The sequence below is a fragment of the Lotus japonicus genome, chromosome 1, assembly GCF_012489685.1.
Source record: "Lotus japonicus ecotype B-129 chromosome 1, LjGifu_v1.2".
NCBI lineage: Eukaryota > Viridiplantae > Streptophyta > Magnoliopsida > Fabales > Fabaceae > Lotus > Lotus japonicus.
In genome coordinates this window covers 6,413,920-6,438,111 of record NC_080041.1, presented here as the reverse complement: position 1 = coordinate 6,438,111, position 24,192 = coordinate 6,413,920, and the positions used below count along the sequence as shown (strand labels likewise).

The following is a 24,192-nucleotide window of genomic DNA, read 5'->3' as shown; positions in this document are numbered from 1 at the left end:
CTAGTAATGGAATATTTCGATTCAACCACACAATTATTTTATGACAATTCATTTTAGCTGATTTTTTTTTGTAGATTTAAGTAAAGCCTAAGAGCAACTCCAACGCTGGTTTCTTAACCAGGTTGGAGGTGCTAAGAACCGTTTCTTAGCTTTTCAAGCCATTGGAGCTTGCTTAGTTGGCAGTTTCAATTTCTTAACTACAGTCCATGGTTGCTTCTGCAAGCAACTTTGCTTTTTCAGTTTCTTAACTAAAATAATCTATTTTCTCTCACTCCCCCAACAGCTTTCAGAGGCAAACATAACAGAAAAGATGAAATTGAACAATTCAAGTTCAACAGAGACATAATCAGAGGACGGAAATTGCAATTTTATTGAATGAATTGAAACTTTACATGAAGAAATTGAAACTTAAAACACAAAAATTGATATTTACATAAATAAATAAAAAAATCTTCTCTGGTGAAGTTCTGGAAGCTCTGATCTGAGAGTATTGGCCCTTGCATGTGTGAAAAGGAAGGATTTTTGCAAGCTTCAAGGCTTTGAAGCTTGCAAACAGGGGTTGTGGGGGTCGGATTGAGGCTGTATGGTGGCGGTGGTGGTTGTTTGGTGGCCGATGGTGACTGCATGTGGTTGTTTGGTGGCGGCGGTTGATGTTTGGTGATCGGTTGGGGCTTTGGAGGAGTGGACCAGAGAGATCGAGGGAGAAGAAGTGAGGGAGAGAGGAAGGAGAAGGGGAGGTGTCGAGAGGAAGGAGAAAAGGAGAAGTGAGGCAGAGAGGAAGGATCTGCAGGTCAGGGTGAGAGGAAGGGGAAAAGGAGGCGCTGCAGGTCAGGGAAAGAGGAAGGGGGAAAGAGGAAGGGGAAAAGAAGAAGGTGAGTGAGAGCTTGAGGAAGAAGGTGAGTGAGAGAGGTTGAAGAAGAAGCTGAGCGTGGGAGAAGAGAGGAAGAAGAGAGGAGCGGCTAGGGTTGAGGGTTGGAATGGAGAGTGAGTGAGGAAAAATAGATTATATAGTGGGTGACCGGCTGAGCCGGTCATCCCACCGTTCTGGACCGGTCCAGACCGGCTGGAGTCGGTTTTCTGCCCATTTGGGCTTTTTTTTTTTTTGAATTTTTTTAAATTGACCGGTTTTCTGACCGTTTTTTCAATTCTCAGCTTCTTTACTGACTGTTTTTTCAATTCTCAGCTTGTTTACCTTATATATAGTGCAGTAGACCATTTGAAACACCAACATTTACTCCCACAATTTCTCTCTTGTCCAAAAATTCTCAAATTTCTCAAAATGTCTAATCCTTATGAGCAATATTATCCACTGCTCGACAATGAAACACCTCCTACAAGTGAAGGTTTGCAACCTTCGCATATGTTTCCGCCACAAAACCAACCTCCGCAGATGATTCACCCGCAAAGCCAACCTATGATGGTGTTCCAACAACAAAACCAACATTCGCAGATGATTGGCCCGCAAAGCCAACCTATGCCGATGTTCCAACAACAAAACCCACATCCGCAAATGTATCAACCACAAAGCCAACATCCGCAGATGTGTCACCCTCAAAACCAACCTCCTCACACCGGTGGTAATGTTCAAAATCCTTCGTATCAAATGTTTCCACAATCGTTCTACCATCAAAACCAACCTCAGGGTCAAACGAGACCATATCCACCACAAATGCCTTATCCAAACAATCCACAATATTGCATGTATCCACCACAATACCAAGCACCTCCTACTGGTAGCAGCAGTAGTTCAAAAGTCTCAAGTACACAATGTGAGGCTATGCCCGATGAGCCTGAATTTTCTACTCAACGGGGTCTAGATGATATTGATCTTGAAGAATCCGGAAAGAAACGCACCAAATGGAGTGGTAAAGATAATATACTTCTTCTTCAATCATGGCTCAACGTTTCTACAGATCGGGTCGTGGGAAATGAGGAAAAGTCAGATTTGTTTTGGAATAAGATCCGAGCCCAATATGAGGAGTACCGCGACGATGCCTCTCCTTCGAGGACATGGTTATCCCTGAAATCTCATTTTAATAAATTGAATGTTGATCTTCAAAAATTTGTCGGTTGCCACACTAAAGCCGTCAATCATTGGAAAAGTGGACACTCATATAAGGACATCATGGCTACGACGCATCAATTATATCATGTAGATACGGGTAAAGATTTCAAACACGAGAATGAATGGCGGTTGGTGAAGGATGAACCAAAGTGGAAGGGAACATTTATGACAACCAGTTCAACAAGGCAGAAGAAGTCAGGAGATGGGGTGTATGCAACATCGTCTGACCGGAGTGCATCAATCGAGGGCGACGAAAATGAGGCCACACAACCAGCAACCCGCCTGTTGGGAAAAAAGAATCAGAAAAGGAAAGCCAAAGTAGGAGACACAGCTTCAAGTGATCTCGATTATGTTCCTAACTCCGAGATGATAGCCATCGGGAAAGCTAAACTGGGATTCCTGGCGAGTTTTGAGAAGCTCAAGACCGAAGAACTGGAGGTGAGAAAGGAAAAAAACAAACTTCATAAGGCGCGGTTATTGAAGGAATACAAAGATATCCTTATGGAGGACACATCTGAAATGAACGAGGTGCAGTTAGCAACGCATCAGCGCCTAGTTGAATTCGCCATGAAAGAACTAGGAATGTCTTAATTCTTGTTGTTGTCTTTCTTAATGTGTGTCAATGTTGTGATTTTAGCATTTGTACTTATTGATTCTGCATTACTGTTGTAATTTTAGCATTTCTACTTATGTGTATTGCATCAGTGTTGTAATTTTAGCATTTCTACTTATGTATTCTGCATTAATGTTGTAATTTCAGTATTCGAATTTTTCTTAATGTGGACTGCGTTTCTACTTATGTGTTCTATATAGTCGTTGGGGAATATAGTCGTTGGAGAATATAGTCGTTGGGGAAATATAGCCGTTGTGGAATATTGCCGTTGGAGAATATAGCCGTTGTGGAATATAGCCGTTGGAGAATATAGCCGTTGGAGAATATAGCCGTTGTGGAATATAGCCGTTGGAGAATATAGCCGTTGGAGAATATAGCCGTTGTTGTTTCTCTTATTTATACATGTCATATTTCATTCATCTCAACATTCAAGAGTTGTTTTGTCCTCTCATATTGTCTTCCTCCTATCCAATTACACTGATAGTTTCTCATTGTGTCATAGAATGGATCCAAACAATATGGCCGACTTGGACATTTACGACGTAATTATTGACGATATTATGAATGACACGACTATAGAAGATATGATGCAGGAGGAGATGGAGTTTTATCAACGACGTGCCAACACCGTTAGGCCCAAGCGAACAAGAAAGGTGATAGAGAGAGATCGTGAAGCTGGGAACGAGCGGTTGTGGAATGACTACTTCTCCGAAAATCCTGTGTACACGGAAGAGCTTTTCCGACGAAGGTTTCGAATGCGAAAGCATGTGTTCCTCAGAATTGTAGGGGCCCTTGGGTCTCATGACCCGTACTTTTTAATGTCTGTCGATGCAGTTGGAAGACAAGGCCTGTCACCATTACAAAAGTGCACCGCTGCTATTCGTATGTTGGCGTACGGATCACCTGCTGACAGTGTTGACGAGTACGTTCGAATTGGTGAAAGTACTGCAATTGAGTGTTTAAAGAATTTTGTGGAAGGTGTGTGTGCAGTATTTGGTGAAACATACTCGAGGCGCCCGAACCAGGAAAACATTACCCGCTTACTTCAATGGAGCGAGTCTCGTGGATTTCCAGGTATGTTGGGTTCTATTGATTGTATGCATTAGGAATTGAAGAATTGTCCAGTTGCGTGGAAAGGTCAATTCACCCGAGGTGATCATGGAAAGCCCACAATCATGCTTGAAGCAGTGGCATCACAAGACTTGTGGATTTGGCATGCATTTTTTGGCATTGCAGGTTCTAACAATGACATTAATGTGCTAAATCAATCTCCGGTTTTTAATGAGGTTTTGAGTGGAAATGCTCCCATGGTGAACTTTAGCGTGAATGGAACAATGTATAACATGGGATACTATCTAGCAGACGGTATCTATCCCCCGTGGGCTACATTTGTGAAGACCATCCCAATGCCGCAAGGAGAAAAAAAGCAAAAATTTGCGAAAAGACAAGAAGGAGCAAGAAAGGACGTTGAACGTGCATTCGGCGTTCTCCAATCTCGGTTTGCAATAGTTCGTGGTCCATCACGCTTTTGGCATCCGAATGAGATGAAGTCAATAATGTATGCTTGCATCATATTGCACAACATGATTGTTGAAGATGAGCGCAACACGTACCGAGGTAATTTTGTTTATGATCAGGTCAATAATAACATATTGGATGCTGAAGTAGTAAGTGGTTCTATTACCGCTTTTAGAAACATCTTGGAAAGAATAGCACATCAAATTGATAGGTCAATTCATCACCAACTTCAAGCAGACTTGGTGGAGCATATTTGGCAGCTTCCCGAAAACGAGAATAATGAAAATTAACCTTCAAGTGTTATTATGTATTTCATTTCAAATGTATTGTTGCTTATTTTTCATTGTCATGTATTTTCTTTCGTCTTTATTTCTATCATTCAATAAAATTGTTTTTGCTATAAAAAACACAATGTACTTTTTTATTTTTGTTTCAAGTTAACATGCCGATATTTAAATTTAATTGTTTTAAATATTAAGTAAAATTAAATTTAAATTAAATTCGTATTAATTTTAATTAAATTATTTTTAAGTTGAAGTATTGATTTAGTATTAAATGTTAAATCTAAATTGAGTGAAAATAAATATTATTAATTTATGTTGTTTGGTGGGACACGGGTGAGACCCTTCAAATAGTAATTTAAGAAACCATGGGTTGAAGCAAAATCTTCTTCAGTTTCTTAGGAGTTTCTTAAGTTTGATGTGGTAGTACGGGCACACAGGAATAGTGCTGAATAGTGCTGAATAGTGCTGAATAGTGTGTTAAGAAACCAGATAAGAATTTTGGGTTAGAGTTGCTCTAATTTATCTTCTAACAACATGGTTTCAATTTAGAGGATGAAGCAGAAATGAAAATCCCATGCCAAAGTCAGAACTCATAGGAGTTTCTTGAAAAGATATATGGAATATATTGCAAGAGAAAATCATAGTATGCGAAAATTATTAATACTTGAAAGCATATTAAGTTAAACAGTCTTGACAAATAATAATAATAATAATAATAATAAAGGAAATAAAACAATGTTCTTAATGCATTACTTTGTGCAGCCTCTGCTTTTTATCTTCTTTTAGTGTTAAAAAATCTTAGCAAGAAGTCCATACCAATGACCGTGCATAAATCATGTAAAGCACTCACAAATTCAAGAACCTTATGCAACCTCTCGGTCTGCCACACAAATCAGACCCTCAAAGTACCCGCTAAGTGAATGAAATCAAGTGGTCTTTTCAAATTTGGTACCAACTGATACGTTATTGGAGACTAAAACAAAACTACCTTTTCCTTTTGATGCTCTTAGAGCTCAGATTGATATTCATCAAACTTCTTCAAGAAAGGCCAGACTTATCAAAAGCAGGTGAAAATTCATTAAAGTGCAAGTTCCCACCTAACTCTCCACAAATTTTTTGATCTGTGACTGTATATCAGAGGGTCTAGCAAATTCTCACCCATTCCTCATAAATCTTAAGCCCCTCCCCAATCACAACCTAGTGAACACAGAACAATTAGGCGGACATAAACGATGAGTCAATAGCAAGCCAACTGAATACACACCAATGAATGCATATTAGAGAATCAATAAGCCATAAGCCACTTAGGCACCCATTCCTGTAATATATAACAGGAAATTCCAAGAGTGCTAAAAAATACACATTAGAGAATCAATGATCACAGCTTGCATAAGGTTCTGAAGCTGATACTGCACAAAATAGTTGTAGGCCCCAAAGCCAGACTTCAGGAGGCATGAAAAATATGTGCAGCATCTATGATCAGTAAGCAACTCCATCCTTGAAATACTCACCAAGATACATGATTAACAGACAGAGGGTAATTTGTCTTAAAAGTAATATTTCATAGGATTAGCATCTATGGTGCACTGTTCATCTGTATGAAATTTCTCTCTTTCTTCTGCAGAACATTTGAGCTTTTCTAGCTCATAATCACCTATAGTAAGGATAGAAGCATATTTACACATCGAAGCATATTCAGACCAAATTTTCACCAAGTTTTAAACTAACAAAGAACTTACGAGTTTTAATTGTTTCCTGTGCAGAATCTAGTTTCAAAGAACTTCCATCTGTTTATTCAAATCATCAAGAGCTTTTGAACTTGAAGACAGTTTATTTTCCAACATTTCCTTTTCTTTCTCAGCTATATCACCAAACAAAAAACAATTGACATATACGAAAAAAAAAAAAATTGGCTAGAGATAGAGCATAGATAGCTTTCATAAGAATTGTGCAAACCTTAACTCTTGAGCTAGCTTTTGTGGTTGAGTATAAGCATCCCAATTTCTAATAGGTCCAAAAACATGCAAAAAAAAAATGACACATGTGTGTAGTAAATCAGAACTCTAAAACTTAAAGTTAGAAGAAGATGTATATGTTATGTATGTTTTTTTAAGAAGACTGATGTCTATCACTATCAGCTATGAACCACTGTATTAAACCACTTACTTAAGAGACGAAGCGATGAACCACTGTATTAAACCACTTATTTAGTTAATTACCATAGCTATGTGTGTTTTTCAAGAAGACTGAAATCTATCACTATCAGCTATCACCTACAAATTTGGCATGGTTGTCTGAAAAGTGCAGTATCCAACAAAAATCTACAGAGTACACAGCAAGTTACGTATTTTCAAACCATTTTGTACACGAACAAGGTTCAATTATTACCAATCACTGTAACATTGCATTCACACTCTTCTTTTTCTCCATCTTCTCTCACATCACACACTCTCTCTCTCTCTCTCTTGCACCTTCTTCTCCAATCCACAAAGCATGAAATGAATGCAACTCTCTCACTTCACTCACCTCTTTCTTGCTCCCACTGATTCCACTGTTCTTGTGAGCTAAGCTTTTCTTTTTCTCTATTAAGATCTGGGAAGTTAGGGTTTTGCATTTGGGGTTGCAGAGAGCTAGATTTGAATGAAAACCACGAGGTTTGGTGGATATTGCATTGCAAACGGTTTTGGATGATGTTGCAGACATAGCTAACGTGTTGTGGGTTGCTTCAAGTTTGAAACTTTGGGGTGGAAGGGTTGGTGGGGTGGGTGCTTGATTCATGGGGTTGGGTTTTTACTAGTTTGGAACTTCATCTGTAGCTGAAAGCATGAAGCTTTCTTCTTCTGGACTTGATCAACAGCTTGAGGAAGAAGGTAGTAACTTGTTTCTTTTGTGCAAAATTGCTTTATATGTTGCTCCTTGGCCCTAACCTTATCTTGTCGTTACCTCTGTTTTTCGGTTGACCTGTTCATTTGTTGGTGCTTGTTCTTTCTGTCTTTGCTTAAACTAGGACTAGTAGGTACTTTTTTCTTCTTCTTGGCATTATACGGCATGAACTGAGGTTTATCAATGTTCTGATGTTTTTGTTTTTATCTGTTTTTTTAGTATCATAGTATGTGTCAAGGGCAACCTTAAATTCGTGTCTGATTTTTTTTCCAACTTCCTATGTATTGGTGCTGATTTTGAGTTTTAGGTGATAAGATCCTATTACTATCTATAAATGCTTATCAGAAAAAAACTATCGATATACAACTCTATGCATGCCTGCTTTGAGTATTTGGAATTTGGTCTATGGATGTTATTTCAACTGATAAAATATGTAGTTGATTTTATACATTTATTACTGATAGCAATTAGCAACCTGTTGGCTGGATACTGGACTATGGTGTCCTTTTGACTTATCCTCTATGATTACACGGGCAATGCTGGGAATGATTTACTTCATGTATACTGACTCATATTAACCTGTGATTTGTATAGGGGAGAAGAAATGTTTGAATTCTGAACTTTGGCATGCATGTGCTGGCCCTCTGGTTTCCCTGCCTCCCATTGGAAGCCGTGTAGTCTACTTTCCCCAAGGTCACAGTGAGCAGGTCAGTAATACTACTTGTATCTATAGAAGTTGGATTTAGGGCACATACTTATTTTTAGTTTTATTTTGGCCTTTCATGGAAATTTGGTGAAGCTCTTATGCCCAAGAAAGGGCATAAAATTATAAAGATTATCAGAACCTCAACAATTATGTAGAGCCACATGATCTTGGTAAGCAGATAGTTGTGCTATTTAGCGGAGTAGACTTTAACTTTTTACTTTCCTTTTTTTGGTATATCTGGACGAAAGCAAGTATGCTTGTGCTGTTGCAAGCTCATAATCTTAAGATAGCATAGATTTAGTACTTGACCAGATAGGATGAATTCAGTTAGTGGATCAGCAATACTCTGAAAGTATGAAAAGCTGTAAGCTGTAAGTTAATGTTAGCGGGCGTCATTTATTAATCTTTAAGTTGTTATTCCTAGAGGGAGGGAGGCCGTCTAAGACCGAGTCAGAGAGATATTCAAACTGCTATATCGAGCTTTTGATTTCCTGCTTTATGTTGTTGCTGCTGCAGCTCTACCTCATAAATCATATCCGTAATAACACATGATATTACTTTATGCTTGAAATGAGCAACTCTTTAGTTAAATTTTTATCAGAATTTCGGTTCTAGAACATTGTGAACATTGGTCAGTTTGATGATCAAGGTATAAGTCTCCTCTACAATTATGGATATAGCACTACGGTAAAATTTAGCGCTTTGGGTTTTCTAGTAGAGCAGATGGGGCTCTACCGTGCATCAACTTATGATGATTCCATTTTCTAATTTTCTTATGGATCAAACCATATGTTCATCTTTTGTAATCTATTGTTGCATTTGAAATTTCCAGAGAGCTTATTTCTGTTCATATATTTCACTTTTATATGTTTTCAGTTCTTTAACAACTTTGATGTTGATTTTACAGGTTGCTGCTTCAACTAACAGGGAAGTAGATGCACATATTCCTAATTACCCCAACTTGCCGCCACAGCTTATCTGTCAACTTCACAATGAAACAATGCATGTAAGAATAATGTTTGCATTAAGTCTACTTCGGAGAATATTTCTATGGTCTTGCATTCTGAACTTATTAAGCATGCAACTTGCAGGCAGATGCTGAAACAGATGAAGTTTATGCTCAAATGACTCTACAACCTCTAAGTCCAGTACTTACTTTTCTCTTATTTGGTAGTTTATTCTGTACTTTATCATTTTTTGACATGAGTCATTTTGTAGCAAGAGCAAAAGGAGGTGTATCTGCTGCCTGCAGAATTGGGTACTCCAAGCAAACAACCAACCAACTACTTCTGTAAAACATTAACTGCAAGTGATACCAGCACTCATGGAGGATTTTCTGTTCCTCGAAGAGCAGCTGAAAAAGTCTTCCCTCCTCTTGTAGGTCATATTGGCTTCATGATTTTATCAGCTATATATGATGTATAATAATTAGTTTGTCAGATCTTGACCTGATTGATATATTTTTCTTTAATTTGTTTCTCAGGATTACTCACAGCAGCCTCCTGCTCAAGAACTAATTGCGAGAGATCTTAATGACAACGAATGGAAATTCAGACATATATTCCGAGGTGAGTTTTTCAAGGTTTTTGGAATAAATTATTTGCAGTTAACAGTAATATATTCAGACATATATTCAATCATATATCCCGACTGATTGTGTGTAATGAAACCAAGGAAAGATTAGCAGTAACTGGCATGATGTGTCATCTGACATAATTTAAATTGCTTAAATTGTTACTTGAATGTTTTTTTTTCTTCTTACTAGTTTTCTATTATCACTTGTAGGTCAGCCTAAAAGGCATCTTCTGACTACAGGATGGAGTGTCTTTGTCAGTGCTAAAAGGCTTGTTGCCGGTGATTCAGTCCTTTTCATCTGGTACCTATAATTATGAAATTTCGATGTACTTGACTTGTTAAATATTCAACTCATTTTTCTCTTCTTTCATGTTCATCATCTAATCTGTTAGATGTATGTGTAGAGAGAGAGAGAGAGAGACAGAGATAGAGAGAGAGAGAGACAGAGAGAGAGAGAGCAACTTACACTGGTGTAAGATTTCAGCATTCTTGCATCATTGATGGCTTTACATAGAATGTGATTTTTGCTGACTCAAAATTATTCATTTCCTGGATTAATTGTGTCAAATTTTAACAACCTTAAGTATATTATCAAGTAGTTCTTATATTCATGTTTCAAAGTATATATGACGTTAGTTTTGTCATATATCAATTACGAAGCAGCTATATATATACATAGACACACACACACACACACACACACACACAGGATCCATAAGATTGTAACTTTCAATCCGATGGTGAATTTTAGAATAAAATTATCCGATAAAAAGTTATTGAATGATGCAAGAGCATTAAAGTCTTATACTGGTGTAAGTGATCCCTCATATGTGTATATAGAAATATGCGTGCGTGTGCGTGTGTGCACATGTATGTATATATGTATGGACATGTTATGCTTCAGTTATGCATGGTTTTAGTTATTGGAGGGCTGGACTAAGAGTAGAAATCATGTTATGGTTTATACATTATGTTAAAATAAGCTGTCATGGGAGCTTCTTGCCCTAATAATTAGGTGTTTTCTTATTAGCCTGCTTGCCTAGCAAAATCACCAGTAATTACAGATACATTCTGGACCATGGTTGCATGATCAAAATCTATTGAAATGAATAATAAGATATAATTGTAACAGTTCTCCTGTTTTTATATCAGGAATGAAAAGAATCAACTACTCTTGGGCATTCGACGAGCAAATCGTTCGCAGACCATTATGCCATCATCGGTTCTGTCAAGTGATAGCATGCACATTGGCCTTCTTGCTGCTGCAGCTCATGCAGCTTCCACAAATAGTCGCTTTACCATATTCTATAATCCTAGGTTTGTAATTCTAGTGGGATGATCTGCATTATTACACTACAACCCATGCTGAACTCTCTCTCTCTCTCTCTCTCTCTCTCTCTCTCTCTCTCTCTCTCTCAACAGGGCAAGCCCATCTGAATTTGTAATTCCTTTGGCCAAGTACGTTAAAGCGGTGTATCATACACGAGTTTCTGTCGGCATGCGATTTAGGATGCTCTTTGAAACAGAAGAATCAAGTGTCCGCCGGTTGGTATTACTTGCCTTAGATATTCCCTCATCTAATTACTAAGAGTCCCTTCCCAAAGAAGAAACATAAGCTCAGTGGCACTAAAATTTCTCATCCCATATATTAAGCATTCAGTTTATGTTTTTGTTCTATGACTTAGAACGGCAATTGAGTCGGTTAAATTACTTTTCAGGTCCTTATGCTTTTTGGAAAAATAAAAAGGACGCTATAGTTTCAAAATTGTAGTTGGTTCCTCAAAGTGTTTTGTTTTTTTTTCCCCAGTTGGGTTACTGTAATACGCTAAAGGTTGGTTGGGTTCAAGGACCCGATTTCTCTTTTTGCTACTATAGGGACCTAACCCAATGCCAAATTTGAACAATAGGAACATACTCAATTTTCTCTAAAAGTACAGGGACCTATGGAGTTATTTGACCTTTAATTTTACTTTCTGAATGTTATTTATGTTAATTTAGGATATTCTTTGTATGGTGATGACCTCATAATACTTTGGTTTGTGTGTTCTACATTGTATTCACAAAGAAAGGATTAATGCTACTCACTGAGTACTGCGGTTATCAATCACAATTGCACACAACTGCACATAATTCCGCCACATGTTTAACCGGAGAACTTCATCATTGGCATTTTCTCCATATTGGTTCTCACCATGGTCAGTTTATATTCTAACCATGGTTATTATTCTAAATAATTTTCTGTGTACCATTTCATATCACTTTGTTGTGCATGTTTGCTTAGTAACTGTGAATATGACTGTTGATGCATTACTTAGGTCCTCCCAAAAGTTGAAGGTTTTTTACAGATGATTAGCCACACATTATTTGCTTATGTCCTTCATAAAGCCCGTGTTTTGTGAGGTTTTTCTTACATTGATGCATTCACTCACTGTAACACATTCTTGTCCAGATACGTGGGTACTATAACAGGTATTAGTGATTTAGATTCGGTCCGCTGGCCAAACTCACACTGGCGTTCTGTGAAGGTTTGTCAAGACTGGTCGATTCATCCAACAGCTATATACCTTTGCCATGAGAAATTTAGCACAGTTATAAATATATCTGGGATTCTTTAAATGTAGTTTAGAATTTCGGTTCTTGAACTTTTTGTCTACTGGTGTAGGTTGGCTGGGATGAGTCCACTGCGGGGGAGAGGCAGCCGAGAGTTTCCTTGTGGGAGATTGAACCTTTGACAACATTCCCAATGTATCCATCTTCATTCCCCTTGAGGTTAAGGCGCCCTTGGCTTTCAGGACCACCTTCTTTATATGGTATATGGTGGTTTTGTTAATAAAATGTGTCATGGAATTCTCTGGGATCATTTTGACTTTTTTTTTTTGCTGTAAGGTACATGATGATATCTTCACCTATGAGTTAAGCTATTTCTTTGCCTTTCATTTTGTGTAATCAGGTCTCAAGGATGGTGACATGAGCATTAGTTCTCCATTATTGTGGCTCCAAGGTGGGCTTGGGGATCAAGGAATGCAATCATTGAACTTCCAGGGGCTTGGCGTTACGCCATGGGTGCAACCAAGATTGGATGCTTCTACTCCAGGTCTCCATCCAGAGTTATACCAAGCAATGACCTCTGCTGCATTCCAGGAAATGAGGACCATGAATCCTTCAAAATCTTCTTCCCAATCTATGCAGTTTCAGCAGGCTACAAACGTTCCATCTGATCATGCTTCTCAGGTACAGAGGCCAGTATTATCACAGTCTCAGCCCCAAAACACCTTTGTGCACAATTTTCAAGAAAACCAGGTGCCAACTCAGTCACAACTTCTGCAACAACAGTTGCATCGTTACCACCCATATAGTGATCAGCGGCAACAGCAGCAACTTAAAAACTTGCCTGTTCAGCAGCAGTTACAAAATGTCATTTCTCCTTTGTCCAATTTGTCATCAGGTACACAGTCTCATTCTCCACCCATGCAAGCCCTAGCTTCACACTGCCAACAGCAAAGCTTTCCCAATCCTATCAGGAACCATATTTCCAGCTCTGATGTTTCCACCTTCCAGAGTCTACTAGGTTCATTCTCTCAGGACGGAACATCCCAGTTTCTTAATTTGAATGGGTCCAATTCTGTTCCAACTGCTGCTGCTAATTGTGTATTGCCTCAGGTGGTAAACATGGGAACATCACAATCAAATGTTTCTGAGCTTTCTGCTTTGCCCCCATTTCCTGGAAGAGAACATTCTGCATACCAAGGTGCTGCTGATCCTCAGAGCAATCTTCCATTCGGGATTAACGTTGATCCATCATCTCTTATGCTGCAAAATGGCATGCAAAACCTTAGAAATATAGGGAATGTGAATGATTCATTATCATTGCCGTTTTCTGCTTCAAACTGTGATGGTGTTACGGGCACTGATTTCCCCCTTAGTTCAAACATCGCAGCATCAAGCTGTGTGGATGAATCAGGCTTCTTGCAGTCTTCTGAAAATGTAGACCAAGCAAATACACCAACTGGAACCTTTGTTAAGGTAATAGCTAGTTACATTTTTGTTTATAGGTGGTATGCCTTTATTATGTATTTTTTTTTGTGCAATCTTGTTTTAATATCATTTACCAAAATTAAGCATCACTTTATAAACTATACCATGGGTTCAAGTGTCAAGTTAAATATATTTATATAAGATTTCAATGTTGAATTGGTTCTCTTTTACATGGATATTGGGACTCTTTTTATAAAAGCTCTACATAGTGCTTTTGATGATTTTTTTAATTGAAACTAGTTTTTGTTTGCATTTCATCTTCTTTTGTAGGACAGCTATTTTTCCATTTAGTAAGTGGACACTCTCTAATGTCTAGGACTACTCGTCTAGTTTTATTTGTTGAGTATTCTGATGTATGTTTGACAGGTTCACAAGTCAGGGTCCTTCGGGAGGTCACTGGACATTTCTAAGTTCAGCAGCTATGATGAGCTGCGCAGTGAGCTCGCTCGCATGTTTGGCCTTGAAGGCCAACTGGAGGACCCTATGACTCTGAGATCAGGCTGGCAGCTTGTATTTGTTGACAGGGAGAATGACATTCTTCTTCTTGGTGATGATCCCTGGCAGTAAGTGACCCTATGCCTGTTGTCATTTAAGTTCAAGTTGTAGCATATTATGTTAGTTTTTTTCATTGATTAATGAATTAAGAACTCATTTTTACATAATTTGGATTTTTTACTGATTTCTTTTATAGACTTTTTCATTTTGTGAATCTCAATTATCGTTTCTGCTAAATTTTTTTTCCTATGAAGTTTTTCCTCATTGATGTTGAGTACATGTTTATTGCTGAGAAAACCAGAAAAGATTTACTACTCAGTAACTTGCATGTCATCCTAACTAGTATAAGGCTAAAAGTTTATTGCTGACCAAAAAAGAATAAAGCAAGAAATAACTATGTTTGAATCAACTTCTCTCATATAAGCTTCTCCCCATAATTAATTCTGGCTCCAGAATCTATTATACAACGATTACCAGACTCACTGATTCTTGATTCTGCAAAGAAATATTAACACTTGATTTTCTTGCAGGGAGTTTGTGAACAATGTCTCGTACATCAAGATACTATCTCCACTAGAAGTGCAAGAAATGGGCAGAAGTGTTGCTACTTCTACTTCTTCCCCTGGTCACAAACTTTCTAACAATGGCAACTCTTGTGATGATTATGCGAGTCGACAAGAGTTGAGAAGTTCGAGAAATGGCGTGGCACCAATGGGTTCTTTTCATTACTAGGACTTTGTGCTTCTAAGTAATTTTAGTTGGACAATTATGGTGGCAGAATCTTTATGACGTTTATGTATGGATTGGCCCAACATTCTTATACACACATCAATGGTTGACATGGTAGTGATTCTGCAAGGTCTATATAGATCAACAGCAAATGACTGTAAATTTAAATTATAATAGGTTACCTTGTTTCTGTAATGGTTAGTTGCTTATAGCAGTTGTTAATTAGTGTCTAGCTTTGAGTTCTTGCAACTGAAAATGGGGAGCTTCTGTGTAGTTCCATTTGTCTTGTATACTATTACTCACCAAGATTTATATGCATCATAAGTAACAGATATTGTACTGGGCCATTGGCAACTTTTTCTGAAGTGAGGAGTCATATATAAAGATAAAAAGAAGCGAAATTTATAATGAAATGTTTTTGATGAACAACTAATTGCAATATATTATACACAAAGAACATTAAAAGTGATTTCTTTTTTGGTTAGCCAGAAGTTTTTTATTTGTTAGATCAAGTTTTACATGCCATTGGTTTTGCAATTTGCTGTTCAAGCATAGGTCAATTAACAACCATGTGTTTCACTGATTTCAACAAATAGTAAACAAATGTGTTCTTTTCTACTAATTTGATAGATTAAATTTGATAGGACTCGCATGTTTTTCTACAAATAGTTAAAAAATGTATTTGAAAGAGTGTGTTAAAAATATTTCCCTTTTTGTTGCACAATTTAACTAGCAATTGATTATTATTTTTAATTCTCCACCCAAATCTTTAACTGTTCAACTACACCAACACCATTTAATAAAATAAATACCTTAATCTATGAATTGAGACTAAAACTACAATTTGCAAAAAATCGAGGATCAGAACTTAGAAGGAGGAAAGAATATGTGATGTTTTTTTTTACATATAACACTACTTTATTTTTTGACATTAATTTCTATGCACTGACAGTGTAAATTTTTTTACACAGTCATTCAATCACATCCTTCTATTTCCTATTTTAAGTATTATTAAATTTAAAATTAATTATGAGCTAACAAAAGAGAGTTGTAATTAAATAATTGTGTAAAACTTATTTACACTGTAAGTGCATAGCAACTTGATATTTTTTTATATGAATATTGTAATTTTTTTTTTTGAAAGAATTCAATTTTCACTCAAAACTTATTTTTTTTAATATTTAAAACAATTATGACTCTAAATATTTAACTTAGTTGTAGCAACGTGATTGAGAGGGAAAGAGGATCTGGATTCGTTGAAGAACCAAACCAATGGTTTTGGTTTAGGGTTTAACGAACTACACCGCCACCATCACCATCACCACTCTCTCTCTCTCTCTTCGCCATGGCAGTGCCGTCGTTGAATCGCGATCTCAAATCGAAACTCGACGCCGTAAACCCTTGCTGCGAGCAGGTACCATTACTACCCTTTCGTTCACTCTTTTTCTGATTATTCTCAGTGTTCACTGTTCTTGTTTTTCTTGATTGATTTTTTCAGTGGAGGAAGAAATACTCCAAAGGGTTAGAGTCGCGGAAGGCTCTGCGTCAAGCTATCAAGCTTCTTGAAGACAAAATCAATGAGCTTCAGACCCAGAACAAGAGAGGTGATTCAATTTGCTTCATGTTTTGTTTTTTATATATATTTTTTCATTTTATTGAGGTTTGGGGTATCAAAATGAAAACTTGGTATGTAAATGCAACTGGGGTGGTTGAATTGAGTGAGTGAGTGAATGATGTGTATTGTAACCTCACTGATTGCTGACTTAGGCCCTGTTTGGAAGAGCTTATTTGAGCTTATCTGATAGCATAAGCTCTTATGTCAGTGTTTGGGAGAGCTTATGCAAACAGCTGATGGCCTACCATAAGCTGTTTTGAGCTTATTTTCATAAGCTACTCAGGATAGCTTATGAAAAAGAGCTTATGCTTATATATAGCTTATTTTCGATTTATTTCAATATACATTTTAAAATAGCTTATAAATAAGTGCTTATGTCATAAGAGCTTAAGATGTGTTTTCAAACGGGGCCTTAATGTAATGTTTTTCTTGGTTACATATATATATTTTCATCTTATTAAGCTTTGGGGTATCAAAATTAAAACTTGGTCTGTAAATGCAACTGGGTTGGATGAGTGAGTGAATTGTGTACTTGTATTGTAACCTCAGTGAACGTTGACTTATCTTTACTTAATACTGTAATGTTTGTGTTATTTGCAGTATGTGTGGCAAACAATGGAACAGGTGGGAGATTAGAAGAACTTGATGCTAAGGTGCCTTTGCAGAATGAACCTTGTAGCTCCAAGTCTCAAATCAATACACCTAAGATTGAGCAGGGATGTGGCAGCGAAGCTCGGGGTGGTAGTGAGAATGGTAAGGTGATACAAGGTTTACAGGCTTGTGTAGCTGAGAGGGATAAGGAAATTTGTAGATTGAAGGAGGATTTGGAGGTTGAGAAGAGGAGGGCTGATTCTGTGGGGGAGAGGGAAAAAGAAATTTGTAGATTGAAGGAGCTTTTGGAGATTGAGAAAAGGAGGGCTGATTCTGTGGGGGTGAGGGAAAAGGAAATTTGTAGATTGAAGGAGCTTTTGGAGATTGAGAAGAGAAGGACTGACTCTAAGGGGGAGAAGGACAAGGAAATTTGTAGGTTGAAGGAGCTTTTGGAGACTGAGAAGAGGAGGGCTGATTCTGTGGGGGAGAGGGAAAAGGAAATTTGTAGATTGAAGGAGCTTTTGGAGATTGAGAAGAGGAAGGCTGATTCTGTGGGGGAAAGGGAAAAAGAAATTTGTAGATTGAAGGAGCTTTTGGAGACTGAGAAGAGGAGGGCTGATTCTGAAGCTGAGAGAGAAAATGAAATTTGCAGATTGAAGGAGCTTTTGGTGACTGAGAAGAGGAGGGCTGATTCTGAGGGGAATAGGGAAAAAGAAGTTTTTAGATTTAAGGAGCTTTTAGAGACTGAGAAGAGGAGGGCTGATTCTGAGGGGAAGAGAGCTGCTGAGGCCTGGAAGTTGGTAAATGAAGAGAAGAAGAAGACTGCTGAAAAGGGGATGCAGATTGCCATAATTGAAGCGAAGGCTGAGGAGTACAAGGTTCAGATTGGCCGATTGGAGAAACAAGTTAATGAAGTGAAAACTAAGTTTGCTTCTGAGATTTCTACGTTGAAAGATGCAGCCACAAGGTTTGAAGCTGAAAAGCGCAAGATGTTAGCTGAAAAAAGAACAGCTGAGTCAGGGTTGGCGATAGCTAACAAAAAGTTGGAGGTTGAGAAAAACAAGGCCGCTGAAGGAAAAAAGCGCGCAGATGCAGAGATTGTTAAACTGGAGGAGCAGAAGGCGCGTGCAGAAGAGAACTGGAACAAGTTCATGGAAGAGAAATGTCTTGCTGATAAGATGTCTCAGCAGTTGGAAGAGGATAAGAAGATAATCGAGGATTTGAAACAGAAGATGCATGAACTCTCGTCCCTTAGAAAGCCTGTTGAAATGGCTGCCGACATCGGTGTCAAAGCTGAAAATACTGAAGTGAAGCTTTTGAAAAAGGCACTGAAGCTTGAAAAGCTAAGAGTAAAGCATGCTAAGCAGAAATGTAAGTTAGAAGAAAGTCGTTACAGCATTTTAAGGCATGATTTGGGTCGTGTAAAGATTGATTTCGCTCGGCTTCTACATCGCCTTGATATGCTGGATGCATCCGTTCCGCCTGTTGCTGGAAGTATGCATGACCAAACGAAGGTTGGTTTCACCCATGAATTATTGGCAGTTATATATAGTGTTTGAGTATTTATTTGCCACTTCTTAGCTCTTCTCCTGTGAAAACATGCATATGGCATCCATGCACTGACACACAAGACCCTGTGTTGTGATTGTGAATTCTGAATTTTGTGCATGAAATAAGACGTCTTGGTCTTATAGTTTGAATTCAATGATCTCATTCTGGCTTACTCCCATATTCATATTGAAGTATGGGACTCGGTTATATGTTAGCACTAAATAATTTTTTACTCGTAATTCATACTTGGCTTTCTTTGTTTATTTGGATAAAAGGATCCTTAGGTTGAGTCACTGAATCTGGATTTGATTTTAGGTCAGTGTTCATATGTTTTTCCAATTTCTTTTGTTAGTTCTGTTTTAATTGTTTCTTATTCTTATGCATGCTCGATGTTTTCTTTGCAGTCTGAACTATACATGCAGAATTCAAATGTCACAAGGACGACCTGCAATCTAAATCTGGAACCTTGCTGCACAACGATAGGTGCATGTGATCCATTGAGGAAAAACATGCAGCATATTCCGCTTTTTGCCCTATCCGGTGGAAATTACTCTGAATCACTTACAGGTATTGATTCTAAATTGGAGCCTCTTGTTAGAGGATCCAATAAACCAAAGTTACCGAGTTCCGCAGTACTTTCAAGTACAGAATCTTATTCTGATGCACAGTTGATGGGCCCACAGGGAATAACTGCATTTCCAGTTACTGCATCAACAAAATTGACTCGGGAGATCTTTAATGCAAGACAAAGCATGTGCGACCCATCTGACAGACCTGTTGGAATGCAAAAGAGGAAGAGGAAAAGAATGTATGATACTGCTGAATGTGATGCAAAATTGTCCTCTGAGAATCTTTCTGATTTGCAAGCATTGTTTTGTAGAGAAGTTGACAAATGCTTAGGAGGAAAGAATGACAGGGCCCACAAAACAAGAAAGAAATCTTGTGGGGAAATAATAGATATGATACTTCAGATTAACAGGGAAGAGAAAAAGGGCAGAGAAACTACTCAAGCATGTGAGGAGATGGTATATGATGCTGCAAATAATTTTGATTCTGTGGTTAGTTTTGATCAAGTGGCTGATGGAAGCTATATGAAGCTGTTAGAATTAGAAAATGCTGCCTATGAGGAATGCTATAAAAGAGCAATGGATTTTCCCATGTCTCCATCTCTTCCTGAAATTGAGTTTCATGAAACATTTGATACGGAGAATTTGGTGAATCCCTTTTCAGAGGAAGCACTCCAAGAAAACATGTTGAGTTCAAGAACAGACTTGATTCCTTCACCCTACTTTGATGTAAATAATCTTGAAATCAATTCTAATGAACAAAACCTTGATGTTTCTGGAGTTTCTTCAAATTCACAGAAGACTTCACAGGCTACAAAACCTGAGGTTATAAAATTGCCACATATGCATACTCCCGAAAATTCAAGGACTGAGTTTTTGAGGCATGATGGAGTCAGATCTTCACAAATGCAACTTCCTAAATTATGTGTTTTTTCAAATATTGAGGACAGCAGCATCATATCTAGGATACTTATTGCTACAAAAAATTGTATAGCTCGGTGCAATTTGGCTACTCAAACAACCTGGGCAGTTAGTAACATTCTGACTGCACTAAAAATGGAAGAGAAGCTTTCACAAAAGTAAGTGCTTTATGCTGTTTGTGATACCATATGTTGTTGAAAGCCTTTTGTAGTTTGTTTTAATCCTGTACTTTTCATACCATATCTAGTAAGTTAGCTCATGCTAAAACTAACCCATGGACAAATTATGGTAGTAATATCAACTTTATCATTTTGTTTCTTCCAATTTCTTTCAGGGAGAAGGTTTCAGTGTTGTTAACACTCTTGCTGTTCAACCTTATGGTGACTACAACAACAACATTTGGGAAACTTTGGGATGGGAATTTATTCCACTGCTTAAATTCTTATGGTGAACATATTCGCACAGGTATGCTAATCTGTTTTATAATTAACTACCTCTTTCTAGGCATTAAATTAATGTTTTAAATAGATATTATACAATGTTATGTGCACTTTAAAAACATGGATTTCTCATTTAACAATATTTTTCACATCTTTCTCCCAGCTATGTCTGATACAGAGACTAGAATCATGTTTCTAGAAAATTATTCTTTGCATGAGCTGCTTGGCCTCATTGAAGAATTTCTAATAGAAGGAAAAGTTATACTGAGCGACGCTGCTGAGACTTCGTCAGATTCTGATTTGAGAAAGAATGATGTCATGAATGGTGTTAATAAAATATCTTCAAATGTAGCTTCAAGTGAGCAATTAATAGCAGGAAGTATTATATTAGCATCACTATGTGCTGCAACTGATCATGTTGCATTTACTTATGAGGCTTCATATAATATACTTAGATTGTGCACATGGGATCCGTTGATGGTCCTGACTATTCTTCATATTTTTGCGTATCTGGGTGGAGAGAAGTTTTTTGACTTGGATCATTTTGGTTTAATGGTGACTGTTTTGAAGTCTCTGGTTAAGTTTCTTGAGGGTGAGATCTCATCTGTTGTTACCACTGTCCGTCTTCCTTCAATAAATCAGCTGCATCCTGAATTTTGCACGAAAGTTAAATGCCCCTTCTTGGAAGGTGCTGAGTCCATTGATGCAGTTGCATGCTTGCTCTTAGAAGAGATAAAAGACGGTTGGCTTCAAGGGATAAATCGAGTTGAATTGGCAGATTCTAGATTAATGTCAGACAGTTGTAATGCCAGACAATGGTCTATTAGGGAGGTGGCTGAATGTGCCAATGACAAGAACAATGATGCGCCCTATTGCTTGAATAAGTGGTTGATTTCTGCTTCTCAACCAGATGCTGCTCTTAAGAACATCAACTTTTGTCACCTTAGTGATGTCCTGTCATTGGTGGAACTGGTAGCAAACAAAATGGTATTGTTCTCATCATTTCCGTTTAATATTTTTATAAATTCTCTTTTTCAAGCCGTAATTTTGAAGGGCAGTCCACCCTCCTAAAAATGTGACGTTTAAGAATTGATTTTATATTTAAATTGATAAAATTCTACAATATGGAATTGGCAATGATTCTTGTTCACAGAAGTGATGTCATGGAATCATATGCTTGAATACTTGTTGCCAAGGCCTAAGCTTCACTTCATGTAGTATATGTCATAATTGCACGGTTTCCTTTCCTAATGCAGGGCTGGCACTGGACTGATATCAAATTTGTCCCTCAGCTGCTGAATATGCTTGACTCATGTGCAGAGGAGAAAATTGCTATTGCTATCATCGTTCTTCTCGGTCAACTTGGGAGGTAAATTGATCATTGCATATCAGATTCTATTATTGTCAGTGTTAAGACTAATCATGCATTCCTCATAGTTCAGTTCTATTATTAAGCTTGAGTTAGATTTACATATCAGATTCTACTTGTTTTAGCATTTATCATCAGAAACTTCCTATCATGAATGATTTATTCTTGTTAACTTCTGCACCTATTTCTTCTCTGATGACATTTCTGTGAACAAGCCACCGGCACATGTCCATTGTCCACATTAAAATATTCTTTTTTGAACTCATTTAACACAGAAGAATACTTTCACGTATTTTTTTTTTACGTTTTAACAATAATGTGGTGAATGTTATAAATTTCAGGATTGGAGTTGATGTCAGTGGATATGAAGATGGTGGAGTTCAGAACTTAAGAAGTAATTTATTCGCTTATTTATGCCGCAGTCCTTCCTCGAAAACAGGCACTTCTCTTCAAATTGCCACTGCCACTACTCTGTTAGGCCTCCTTCCTCTTGATCCAGAAACCCTTTCTCAAACTAACATCAGTTTCGGTGCATGTTCTAAATCTGTTTCTGACAATGCTGAAACTTTAAGGAAATGGTTCTCCGAGCTGGGGAAAGATCAACAAGTATTGGTATCTGGTGTTTTAAAATGCAATGATGTATATATCAAGTAAGTGCTTTCACATTATTTAACCTAGGATTCCTGAGTTAATGGTTCATCGGCTGCGCTCTTAGAAAAAAGTTTGTAGATCGACCAAATTTTGGTAATTAGATGGAGTTGGTTCAATCGGCATGAGAGTCTTCAACTTAGCCTGCATGCTGCTGTTGTGGTTCTGAATTTTGTACATATTTATTTTCTCCATTTTGGTTGTAAACTTGTAAATTACTTGTTAAACTGTCTGATCTCTGAACATTTATATGTTCGAATTTGGATGTGATATTCCCAAAACTAGTTGTTTATGTGTTTGTGTATGTTTGATTTGTTTTTTCAATCTATGTATGTGATCCTGCTCAAGATGGATCAACTTGAATGGCATAGCATCAAGAAGTTTGTGGGAGCCAAAATAGTTGTTTTCGTTGAGATTTATTGTTAAGAAATCATTATAGTTTGTCTCAGTCTCTTAATAAGAAATCAGAAAAATCACAAGGATCTAAGGATTTTTGCATATTCCCATGCATTGTTTTAATCTTATTTATTTGGTAGACTTAAGATGTGTAAAGAAAAGAAGTTAAGAAAAGGAAATTAAACAGGTAAATATATAATATTAGTGGATTAGTGGTTAAGAGATGTTGTCATTGATAAGTCAAGCACTTTCAAGTAAATATAAGTAGTGTATTGAAATGAGATAACATGGTTTTAAAGTGGATCAAGCAGAATTTCATGATTACTTTCTTTTGGTATTACTAAGGTGGAACACTTGGTAGTAATAAGACCAATCTTCTTGAGACTCGAAAATCATATTAAGTGGGTAGGTTTTTTAAAATATCTTGTCTAGGCGCACAACCCATAGATCAAACTCTTGAATAAATGCTTAAGGAATCTAATTATCTACTAATAGTGCAGAGACTTGTTAGCTCATGATTACTTTTGAGCTTGTATCTTGTATGATGTTCTCACTCTTGTCTTATCCATTCCATTTAATCTCACTTCATAATGTGCTAAGAAGAATTGGTACAAGAAGCTGTAGATACACTTCTTGATACTGGAATCTAGGGACAACCAATAAAGGACGATTATAATAAAGTTTACAAATCATTTTCAGATATAATTGAAGGGGTAAAATACAAGATTTCCAATCCTAGCAAGAAAAGGAGGGAAACAAATACTCAATATTTCAAGTGAGTAAACAAAATTCTTCTTAAAAAAAAGTAATAAGAATGAGAGGTAGTAAGCTTTTTATCATTCTAGTTCCGGGCTATTTTTTCGCAGAACCTCCTCTAAAGAAGAAAACACACGTCTTTAAATCCTCCATATTGAAATCTACAAAGAAACAATTCAATTGAGCCCATGTTAAGTGTTAACTACTTCATTTTAATAGTAATATAAAAATACATGTCCTACCAAAATAGAATTCATAACTTGCTATCCTCTTGCCTAGGAGGCAAAGATTGACCTCCAATGGAAAGGAATAAATTTATTTCATGAAAGGAGAGTGGTATGTCAAAGGATCCATTCCGGTGGCAAGAGTTGAAAAAGATATAATTTACTAGTTTCAAATTGCTCCCTATCATAAATAATTTTATTTTTTATTTTTT

The 24,192-nt window shown here is 37.2% G+C and overlaps 2 protein-coding genes across 3 annotated transcripts; both read left to right on the top strand.

The window, feature by feature from the left end:
* Window positions 1–6,808: 6,808 nt before the first annotated feature.
* Window positions 6,809–15,268, top strand: LOC130733280 (auxin response factor 6-like). Of its 2 annotated transcripts, none has more exons than XM_057585408.1 (14): window positions 6,809–7,350; window positions 7,958–8,070; window positions 8,977–9,075; window positions 9,161–9,217; window positions 9,288–9,446; window positions 9,553–9,637; window positions 9,855–9,945; window positions 10,797–10,961; window positions 11,067–11,189; window positions 12,094–12,169; window positions 12,307–12,454; window positions 12,595–13,667; window positions 14,046–14,242; window positions 14,705–15,268. In XM_057585408.1, the coding sequence occupies exons 1-14, from the start codon at window positions 7,305–7,307 to the stop codon at window positions 14,904–14,906; spliced, it is 2,634 nt and encodes an 877-aa protein (XP_057441391.1). In that variant the 5' UTR covers window positions 6,809–7,304; the 3' UTR covers window positions 14,907–15,268. The 2 variants fall into 2 exon arrangements, with proteins under 2 accessions (XP_057441391.1, XP_057441392.1); XM_057585409.1 differs by lacking the exon at window positions 6,809–7,350 and adding an exon at window positions 8,163–8,239.
* An 862-nt stretch (window positions 15,269–16,130) lies between these two features.
* LOC130733279 (uncharacterized) lies at window positions 16,131–22,896 on the top strand. The gene is made up of 8 exons (XM_057585407.1): window positions 16,131–16,317; window positions 16,402–16,507; window positions 17,119–18,623; window positions 19,065–20,305; window positions 20,482–20,612; window positions 20,751–21,574; window positions 21,844–21,956; window positions 22,298–22,896. The coding sequence occupies exons 1-8, from the start codon at window positions 16,249–16,251 to the stop codon at window positions 22,608–22,610; spliced, it is 4,302 nt and encodes a 1,433-aa protein (XP_057441390.1). The 5' UTR covers window positions 16,131–16,248; the 3' UTR covers window positions 22,611–22,896.
* Window positions 22,897–24,192: the final 1,296 nt, after the last annotated feature.